At 32.1% G+C, this 11,305-nt stretch overlaps 2 protein-coding genes across 8 annotated transcripts in view; one reads left to right on the forward strand and one right to left on the reverse strand.

The window, feature by feature from the left end:
* Nucleotides 1–11,305, reverse strand: part of LOC119631536 (protein furry) — a 110,912-nt gene that overhangs the window by 38,466 nt on the left and 61,141 nt on the right. The window lies entirely within an intron of this gene.
* Nucleotides 1–11,305, forward strand: part of LOC119631537 — a 31,937-nt gene that overhangs the window by 5,590 nt on the left and 15,042 nt on the right. Inside the window, exons 2-4 of the mRNA XM_038023846.1 lie at nucleotides 4,086–4,228; nucleotides 6,205–6,563; nucleotides 8,290–8,411. Coding sequence (XP_037879774.1) covers nucleotides 4,086–4,228; nucleotides 6,205–6,563; nucleotides 8,290–8,411 — 624 coding nt within the window. The remainder of the gene's footprint in view (nucleotides 1–4,085; nucleotides 4,229–6,204; nucleotides 6,564–8,289; nucleotides 8,412–11,305) is intronic.

The raw sequence follows: 11,305 nt of genomic DNA on the forward strand, positions 1-11,305 counted from the left end.
ATAATTACTTTTGACTTTTTTCTTATCTTTTTTATATTTTACATTAGGCGTGGCAAAAATAAAAAAAATAAAAATATTGAAAGATTTCTTGTTAGTGAATAGTGTCCAATATTATGTATAGGGCAATAATAAAGTAATCAGATTACTAGTAATAGTGGGTCGTATTTAATAGGTAAATAGTTCAGTCTACAATTTGAATACCGATAGCTTTTGTATCGATCTCATCGCAAACAATACTAATACAATTAAATACTTCTCCCCTTAAACGGAGGGAAACAAATTAAAATGTTATAGGTGGACAAGGATGATTATTAAATAAATGCTATTAAATGCTATAAATACTATTTCTTTTAACCTACTTCTTCAACATATGACTTTATATGGAGAGTGCATGTAAAATGATTCCCATCCAATTCATTTTATTAGGATCTGTTGGAAATTGCGTTGACTCTTTATGTACATACTTCGTACTCGAAGCCATTTAGATTATGACAACAATGAAAATGTGCAATACCAGGCCAGGCGAGAGCCTAAGAATGAAACAAGATGAATTTGCGAGCAGATAGATTTATTCTTCGAGGTATTATCGCTTATATTCAATATAGTTTTTTTTTTTTTTTTTTTTTTTCTGTGAAGACTTTAGTTACTTCATTTAGGCCACCCTGCCTGTGAAGATATGTCCCTTATAACCACCAAAATGTCGGCATTTCGACTTATCTCTTAGTTTTAATTTTCAATTACTTTTGCTGTAATTAAAGGCATCCATCTGCACGATAAACGTATCGAATGCACAGTAGTTCACGTTTAATTCATGGCAGTTGAAAAAATAGAGTGCAGTCAGTCGTCATATTAAATGTGACTTAGTTAAGAAAAATAATTTACCCGTAGCTAAATAAAGCATTCATTCGTAAGGGAGGCCGACCCAAGTAAAGAAAAACTGGTCTCATTTAAAAATTATTTTCGAAAGGCGTTGTTCTCGAACAAAAGTCAACTCCCATTAGTAAATTAGAAAATGTTCTTTTTCTTCAATTCTATCAAAATCCAATTAAATTTTTCAAATGTTAAACAAAAAAAATTATAATGTGCAGACATTTGCACAGATAAATTTCAAATAATTCAATTCAATTAATTTTTTTGTCTTTTTTCTCTTGTTGATATTATTTTCATTTCAAAGATATCCTTGTTGAAGGAAGTTGCCATGCCGAACGAAAGCCATACACTATTCATAACCCGTATGCAATGAATTCAATCTAAAAATTCCCATAAAAAACAACGAAAAACCTAAGAGCCAATGTTTTATTCGAACACTTCTTTTCTTATACTTGGCTATGACGGATCTTTTTATAGCCATCACTGTTAGCTTAAAAAAGGGTGTGTCCCCTAACCAGTTCAGCTCAGTTTCAATTCTCTTTTGACAAATTTGGATCCGAGATAGCTTCATTTCGGCGACTGGAAGAATGTACACCGCAGACATTGTGCACACGCATAGACTGTTATGCTTAAATCGGCTAGAAATGCGTGCATTGACTTGGTGCGATCTCTGCAGCTCCCCCCTCTGATTATTGCAAACGTTTTGACAACAACATGAATTTGGGCCATGAGCATGAAACTGCATCATGCCTCTATTCTTGGATAACTCTTTCTTATCCCTCATGAATATTCATTATTTATTATTGAAATAATTTATTCATAGTAGAAAAGAAAATATGTTAAATTTATTAACTTTGTTAACTATACGTTACAATCATTTTGCTTATAACATAATCAAGCATTGCTTTGTCTTCATTCGTCGATAAAGCGTCTCTTTGCGCTCATTGATATACGATAAGTGATAACATTACGTCATTGATTACAGAACACGTTAGAGAGAGTATAGGAAGCTGATGATGCGTGTTAAATGATTCGGCCAATGCTGTATATAATCATTTTCTCCGTTTTTGCTATCCTCATTGTTATAATAAAATATTCAATCATTGTTGCACTGCAATGTTCCGAAACTGATACGAGAAAAATGATTCCGTTCCCAATATATTTACTTTACACGAATTTTACATACAACAACAAGAACATATTGTATTGCTTGCTCCTTTTTACAATTTTCGTTATTAATTATTTCCAAGTATATGTTTACGTTCGCAAAATGCATTGTTAACCGCTATCCTCTAGCAATGGCAAAATGCGCTTCTAACCAAGTTAGCGACATTACGATGGCTTAGAAGCTTGCATAATCGATCGGATAAGAGCTGTCGTTTTAATCACAGATATAATCATGTATTTGTATAAGCGTATATGTACGCATTTTACCCTTTCATGGGTGCAACTATATATACCCCATAATATCGAAGCGAAAAATTAGGCAAATAAGAAACATTATATTAGCTATATGGCATAGCTTAACTACTTAACTACTTATATGTATATGAAAACCGCACGTTTGTTTTGAAACTGTTTTCTCACACATGCATACTGAGAATACTGGGTAGACGGCAAAAAGAATTTGGCTACGATACCCATTATTTTAAATTGAAATTTGATAATAGAAACAAGTAAAAAAATTAAATTCGATAGGGATCGAATCCTCCCATCTCCCATCTCCCCAAATTTACCACAAAAAAGGAGAAAAGAAGTAAAGGAAGAAAACTCTTATGCTTTATAACATGAAGTGAGCGCAGTTGATTTCATCTATTTTTAAAATAAAAATCTTTGTCGAAGACGCTTGCGGGGGTTGTGCGAGTCCGTCCCTCTACGTTTCAAATTTCAAATAATTTAATTTGCTCACACGAAGCAATGCTGCAAATGCATTGCATCTCCGTTCACTACAGGCTCAGCTGGTCATTATTAAATGTGAAATTGAATTGTTTGAGTGTTTGTTTTCGTTCATTAGGCCAAAAAATTAACAATTTCCAAAGAACGAAGAATAGTGAAGAATGCTGTATTCTGGTTTAATAATAGTTGGACTATTAAAAAAGAAAAAAAAAAACATAATTAATTAATTGATTTCGTTTGACGCGGATCACAAAGAAAATAAGTGACATTAAACGTTAAACGTTTAAAACTTTATTGCTATAATTATTATCGTTAGCTTTATACGCATCACCAAAGGATTAGGGGTATATTCATTTTGTCAATACGTTTGCGACGCCCCGAAGGAAGCATCAGAAACCCCACAAAGTATACTTATTCTTGATCAGCATCAAATTCTAAATCGATTTAATTATGTCCGTATGTCCGTATGTCCGCTTGTTATAAACATTCTCACGGCAGCAAAAATGAAGCGAACGATTTCAAATTTGCTAGCGACAGTGGAAGTTCTTGCACGCAAGGTTCGTATTGAAAATGGGCTAAATCACTCGAAGGATACGCCCGCAGTACCACGGAAACTGAGAACACCTTTGTTTTGCAAAGGGAATGAAAAATTGGATTTTGCTCATTTTACTCATAGACTATAGCAAATAAATGTACAAAAATGTGAACATATTTTCTATGGATGATACTGTAGCATTTGTACACAAAAATAGAAAAAATTGACCACGCCTATTCAATATTATAATGTATCAAAATTTAATTGTTTTTTCAATACCTTTATGACGCGAAGAAACAAGCTTCAAGGCCTCTACAAAGTATAGAAATTCTTGGCCAATATCAAATTTGGAATGCACTTAAAAATGGCCGCCTGTTCGTCTGTCCATCTGGTCTGTTGACGCAACTTTGTAGTATTTTTGGCAAACATTTTCCCGTTGGCGAAAGTGAAGAGATCGCCTAAAAATTTGCAAAAGAATTTGTAATTGATCTAAACTTTTCAAAGGACACGCTCACAACACCCACACGCCTCTATAACGAAAACTTTTATTTTGAAAATAGTAGAAATCGAACGCGCCCACTCCATTATTATGGAGCATGAGAATTTTCCTCTTTTACTTCTTTTGTCTTTTTTTGTTTTTGGAGTAAGCGTTGATGGGTATAAAAGATTCGATCCCGGCCGAATTTTATTTTCGTATTTGTTTTTGTTTTTAACTTTTTTTTTTTTTTTTTTTAGATAGAATCAATAAAAGTTTTTAAATAAATGCTTTCGATTTTCTTTTCAGGGTTACATACTGTTGCTTAATTATTGGGATACTATCGTTGTGTACGCAGTACCATTTGTCGTGATTGCGATTTTGAATGTATTTACCGGTTGGACCGTATGTAAATTCGCACATGTCAGAAGATCACTAACTATGTCAAGAAAGTAAATTGTATTCTGTTTTTCTCTTTCTTTAATTTCAATACAATAATCAACAGAAGGAGATCTTTTTAATCGCATCTCCTTCAAGCTTTAAAATATAAATCAATGATATAAGTGTATAGTGCTTATTAGGGCAAAATTGATTTTTTATATTCGACATCACTGGGGGTTGTGGGCAGGCGCGCCTTGAAATACAAAATCATTTTCTGAATCATTGTTCAAAATTTTCGAAATGTTTCGCTACGAAATTTAATGAATTGGTATCGAAACGAAAAACCTATTAAAAAGCCATTAGCTTTATGCCACTCATGTAATCGCTCGTCATGTGACTCTAGGCTTTGTTGATTCCAGTCGTTGCAGAGTTATGTGTGGAGTATCTAATGATTGGCTTGATCTGACTATGAACATTGAAATTGTTTCTAATTTTGGAAAATGCCTTGACTTTGCCTTGACTTAAATTGAAAAGTTTTTTATATATGACGTGAAAGCTTGATATCGTTTTTCCTACCAAAAAATTTTTATATTTCAAATCAAAGTTTAATAAACCCAATGCAACTCCTTCTGATATTTTTTCGATCAATTAACATTTTTTATCGACAATTTGTATGGGTCGTTAAGTATTACCTTAGCAATCTCAATGCGCCAGTTTTTTTTTTTTGATTTTCCGAATTTGATGACTGATCGATCAGAGCAGAGGTACATCTTTGCCATTGAGCGAGCAAAACATTTCGTAGCAAAATTACAAAATAGACCCAAATTTTTTTTAGAAATTTTTTCCCTTTTTTTAAACAAACATAGAAATGCATGGAAATTGTCGACAAACGTGGTCGCACTTTTTCAATGCGTGTCAATATAATATGGGCCGATATAGGACACCAAATATCATTTATTAATCATAATCTCTTAATATTTTTTTAATATTAATTGTAATGTCATAACTGTGTGTGGTTTTTTATTGAAACATGTCCTTTACATGCTTTGCAGCTTTGTTATCAGCTTAATTCATACATACGAGTAATATATATGTAAAATAGTTGAATATGTTTATACATGCAGATGAACTGGCATGATATGAAAAGAGTAAATACACTTTTAAAAAATAATTTTATACTGTGTTACATGCAATCCAATCCCATGGCATAAATCTAAAAGTTGTCTTTTGCATTAGTTTTTCCACTCAGTCAGTATATGAAAGTATATGTGAAATACCCATAAGCTAAGTGTGAAAGTTGAAATGATGAGATAATGATAGTTATCTTTAATGTGGTGTGGGATGCGTCTGTTTTGGATTTTCTCTTTCAAAAGGCGAAAACATGTGACAAGTCACAAGTCACAATTATGTGAACCGTTACACAAAGCGAACATTCCAAGCGAATCAATGCATTTCTCGAAACTCATATGAGAAATGGATCTCATGTGAGAATTGTTCGATGATTCTTTGATTATTTCCCATTTTATGACAAAACGATTTTAGACTCACGGAAACATATGCGTCGCCTATCAAACTAATGCTTTAACAAAAGCTAACTTACCGATCATTAATTTTGGTAAATTCGTATCGACACATAATCCCATCGTTGACCTATGAATTGTTTCGGCTTATTTGTGAAAGTCTAAGATGACAGACAAAGTTCAAAATATATAGTTAACCGTTTCTTAGTATGTCACTATATAGAAAGATTCGTTAAACAAAGATTTCTATTGAAACAACAAAAAAAAAAAAAAAAAAAAAAAAAAAAAAAAAAAACTTGAAGTATTGAACCACATATACCAAAAAATACAAAAATAAAGTTTATAAAGCTTAAGTTTTAATATACGTTAGGTGTAGTAGCATATGACAATCGTTTTTCAACCTCAATGAGTTTAGCAAATAATTGGAATTTCAATGCAAAACTTTTCAAGTATATAAGCTCGCGTATATGCACAAATATGAATATAAAACTCAATAAAATATTTCAATATATTTTCTTATCGAATAGAAAATCTCAACAGCTAACAACAGGAAGCAAAACAACAGAAGCAACAACAACAACAACAACTACAGCTCTGAGGGAAGTGACTTTAACAAATCCATCGTGTATTTTAAATGCTTCGCAGACGATGGCAACATACCGTATACCGGCGTCATTAAAACGACAGAAATCGTTATGTTTACACTTCAATACACACAATAGAGTAACAAAGTTAAACCATGAAGAGAATCAACGATATCAACAACGAAAACAACAACAACAACAGCATCGTTTTCATGACGAACCAGAACAACAACGAGTTACTACGAATCTAATATTTGAAAGCCGGGAAGGCAGTAGTAGCAGCAATTTTAGCAAACGTCAAGGTAGGTTAGATAGTGTTACCTCCTAAATAACATGGTAAGCACACAATCAAATTAATTGAAAAGCTTACTTGCACCTGTATTAACTAAGTCTCCAATAACATACGCACTCTATCATGACTAATTTTCATAACTTTTCATTACTCGGCCTCATTATTAGTGGGGGGAGGGGGCAGCACAATAACTGTAACTCTGGTCCATGAAATCATTTAAATCGAGTCGGGAGACAAGTGATGCAATCAAAACATTTAAATTCTATCGATATTCTGGATTATTTCACGGACTTTTATTAGCACAATTATGTCTTCTTCTTAACTTCGGACTTAATTGTTTCAAGGACAAATGAAGTGCGTTTATAGTTAAATAATTTCTCTTTTTCTTTTTTTATATTTGTATTTGTTAAACATTGCTGGGAGAAAGTTTTTGTTTTGGAGAAAGATCCACCCTTCCGCCAATTGCTTCGAGTCTTGCATCATTTCTCTAAAACGATATGATGAACTCTATCATTTAATAGAGATCTAACTTATTCCAATTGGCCATTTAATAGCAATATTATAGCATTCTTGGTTCCTTGACAAGAGGATACGAATCTGAAATACCGATTTCGCAATATGATGATGATGATGATGATGATGATGATGATGATGAATGAGTTTTTAATGAACATATTATATTTCATATTTCTTTGAATCGATTACCACTTTTAGCACAGCGTTCGTTAAAGTTGTGCGAATGAATGCTAAACTCGGAGAAAGAAAAATGAATGGATTCACTTCTTATTGCAACAATTTTCGAAATCGACTTAGGCATGCCGGTCTGTTATTCGCTCTGATGTGTTTCTATGCCTTTTATTTATTTTATTTTTTTTTTTTTCAATCTGCTGATAGCAATTTCCGAAATATTTTAGTGAACGTATGATCTAGAAAAATAAATCTTTATCCTATTGATTGATTTTTATGTTTGTTGTCTTGGATTATCCATAGAATATAAGCGCTCAACTTGTTAATAGCTTTAGTTCTTGCAGTTTATAAGTAATGACCAAAAAATTAATTGGCTTTTATTTGTGAAAACAAGGACTATATTGTACTGCGGACATGTCCTTTGACTGATTTGATCTTTTTTCAATATACTAACCCCCTTTAGCGTAATATTTGCGGCCAGTGTAATGCTTACCACAGAAATTATTATTGACGGACAGGCAGACAGACATACTTAAAACAATTCACAATTGAATGCTGATTAAAAATGTATGCATTTTTGGGGGGGGGGTTTCTAAAAGTTTTATATTGTTATCTTTTTTTTTAGGTTTTTGCGAACGTTTTAAAAAAATGAACACACACGCGAAACTTTGTTAGTGGGCGTGGTAGATAAGTCTAGATGTTTGGTGTTACTGTCTACTTGCGAGTGCATTTTTCATACAAAAGTTTCGATGGAAATGAAATCTTCACGTGATTACACAACATTTCATATTATAAGTTAGAGAAAGTGTAGGATACTTGATGGGCAGGGCAGGCCTTGCCTTACCTGTTTGTTTCTATCTTTTTGTAACATGCAAAAACCAAAGGATACCCATATAAGTTTATAATTTAATTACAAATTGGGTATATATATATATATATATATATATGTATATATATATGTGTGTGTAACTTTAATTTTCTTTTAAATTATTAAAGATTGTTCTACCTTTTTATTCATTTCTTTTGCATATATATATATTTTTTCATAGAACGAAATAAATTTACAAATTCGTCACAACAGAAGGTAACAAAAATGCTATTAATTGTGTCAACGGTATTTGTTTGCCTCAATTTGCCCAGTTGTGTGATGCGTATGAGAACTTTTATTGAGGTAAGCTAACCATGAATATATATAAAAGATATGTATATATGTACGTATGTTTCTTTCTATTCCCTCTCATCTAAACAACTGTAAAGTAAATCATGAGCAAATAAACTGAAATTGCAATTTAATTTGTAAATTAAATCAACGTCATTGCTGTCGTTTATTAAAGCGAAAAATCGAAAAGGCGAGAAAGCAAAAAAAAAAAAAAGGGGAAAAAGATTGTTTTCACTTTGTTATGACGCAAACATTACGAAAAAGCATAGGAAAGAAAGATGCATTGACGGGCAAAAGGGAAAATAATATGAATTAAAGGGAAAAAATCAGGTGAATACATCAACTGAAGGCTTTCTGAACTGAAAAAAAAAAAAAGAAAAGATTTACATAAGACGAAAGAGCTTTTATGTCAGCTATCGGAAATCTTTTTTTATATACGGAGCATTAAGTCAGTCAAAGAAGAGTAAATCTGAAATTGAAAGTCTCCAGCAAGTTTCTGTAAATAATTTCAAATAATTGATGGCCGATAAACGACGAGAAATGTTTTGAGGCGCACAAGCGGCAGATTACATTTCAACTAAATCATCTATTATTTGCATCTATTATTTCCTCTGACATTTTGTGCATGTATCCATCCAGGCATGCTTAGTATTACTTGGTGTTAAAAGTCAAATAAAAAACAAAAACAAGTAATTAACTAAGTAATAGCGCCTACAACACTCGTAAGCTGAAAGTGCGTGAAACATTTATTAAATGTAAAGTTCGCTTAAACTTGAGTCTTACACCTGACACAAAATCGCTTCGGCACATTTTGTTCTTCCAATCGCTTGGGAGACACACTAAGTCTATAACTCAATGATGTGATGAATGGAAGGAGGGAAGGAGTTATCCATGCACGTGCCGATTTAAAAGTGAAAACGTTAGGCATCACTAGAAAGCTCACTGCTGGTAGATTGTTCCAAATCAAAAAAAAAAAAAAAAAAAAAAAAAAAAAAAAAAAAACCAACGACGAATATATATATACATATAGATATGTAAAAATAACAGAATTACTTCTTTATTTTTTAATCGTTATGGTTACTGAAGTTTTAGATTTAAAATTGCTCATATAAGGACTTGATATTTTCTATGTACACTCGATGGAAAAATCATATTGGTATACTCGCCATGGTAACGAAAAATTTTCTCATTAACTAAGAGATAGAAAGAAACCAATTATAAAACCATAAAAACAAAAAGTTGTTTTTACGTAAACATTAAATAGAAAGTAGCAAAGAACGTAAAGGAAGTAATAAAAGGAAGATTTAATGTGTACAATCATCGCAAGGTAGGGGTAGCATCTATTAGCTTCGTTAGCGTTTATTTGCACATTTTTGCTTACATTTAATTTTTTAAATGAATAATAAAGTAAATACTCGCTCCTGTCTCTTGATTTACATGACAAGTTGTTTTGAACTTTTTTTTCGACCCTAAACGCTTCACAACTTAAATTTTATCTGTTAAGAGTCCAATTTTTACCACAACATTTACTATTGAGAGGATTTATGGAATGGAATCAATATCACACTGACTGACTAACTGACTGACTGACTGACTTGTGCAAATTTTTATGCATTTTTATTCAACAATTCATGAGTGCATTCCACTTCGGGATACAGTGATTATACAAGACCGACATAAAATTCCACCTAATTTGAATGCAATTACCAAATACCACTCTTAAAATCTTTCATTGCAAGAGCTGCACCCGCATCGATTATTTATTTGATTTACTGTCTTTGCCTTAAATATTAGTTTTTATATGAGTGGGCAACGATGGCTTGGTGAGAAACAACTCAACTGTTTTCGATACCATTCTTTATTTTTGTATGAATCTTCTTAATAATTATCGGCAAAATCAAATTTAAGATCCAGTTCGAGGACTCTCAACTAAACTCTTTCAATTTTCGACAGAGTGTTTTACGAGAAAGCTAAAAATTATCCGAATTTTTTTTTTTTTTTTGTTTATTAAATTTTCAATTAATTGTCTTCTAGGTACGTTACAAAATGGTGAAAACATAAATGCCACAAAGACACAAAATTCGTAAATAATTTCAATAATTTAGTAATTGCCACGCCACCAGGCTTGCATGCAGATAGATGTAATCTATCAAAAATTTAACCTTCCCTTACTTTTAGAGTCTTTGCTGCTCTTAGTTTAAATCAGTTTCTCCTTATGCTTAAATATAAATGTTAACAAGAGAGATTTATATGTATGTATTGGTTATATATATATATAGGTGTTTATTATAAATTTGTAAACAAATTAGTTGATTATACTTAAAGCTAGAGAGCGAGAAACAAGTTTTATTGATGATCGCAATTATTTGTATTTTGCGCTCATTATTTGGACATTTATCGTTTTCTTTCCTTGTTGCTCGTTATTTTTCACAATTTTTCATTTAATGAACGATGAATATAATGAACATGAATTTACGGGAATTTTACACAAATATATATATATATATATATATATATATATTGATAGGCTATCGCGTCGAGTTACATCCTCTTTGTTAATTGAGATTAAACATTACGAGAAAGCCATAATGGCCGAGATGATAATTAATATTAGTTAAGCAAGAACGAAAATAATATAAAACATTTTACTATGTATCGAGCCAACTTAACTGAATTTGTAAAATTTCATATATGCTACGCACCGAAAATCATTTGGGATAGACGCAATTTTTTTACCTATTCGTTTGTTTAATGCCTCGCCAATGACTTGTGCGTGCGCGTGTGTGTGTGTGTTGTGTGTGTGCGTGCATGTGTGTGTGTGTGTGTGTGTGTGTGTGTGTGTGTGTGTGTTGTGCGTGCGTGTGTGTGTGTGTGTGTGTGTGTGTGTGTGTGTGTGTGTGTGTGTG

This window comes from Glossina fuscipes, unplaced genomic scaffold (assembly GCF_014805625.2).
Source record: "Glossina fuscipes isolate IAEA_lab_2018 unplaced genomic scaffold, Yale_Gfus_2 1, whole genome shotgun sequence".
Classification (NCBI taxonomy): Eukaryota; Metazoa; Arthropoda; class Insecta; order Diptera; family Glossinidae; genus Glossina; species Glossina fuscipes.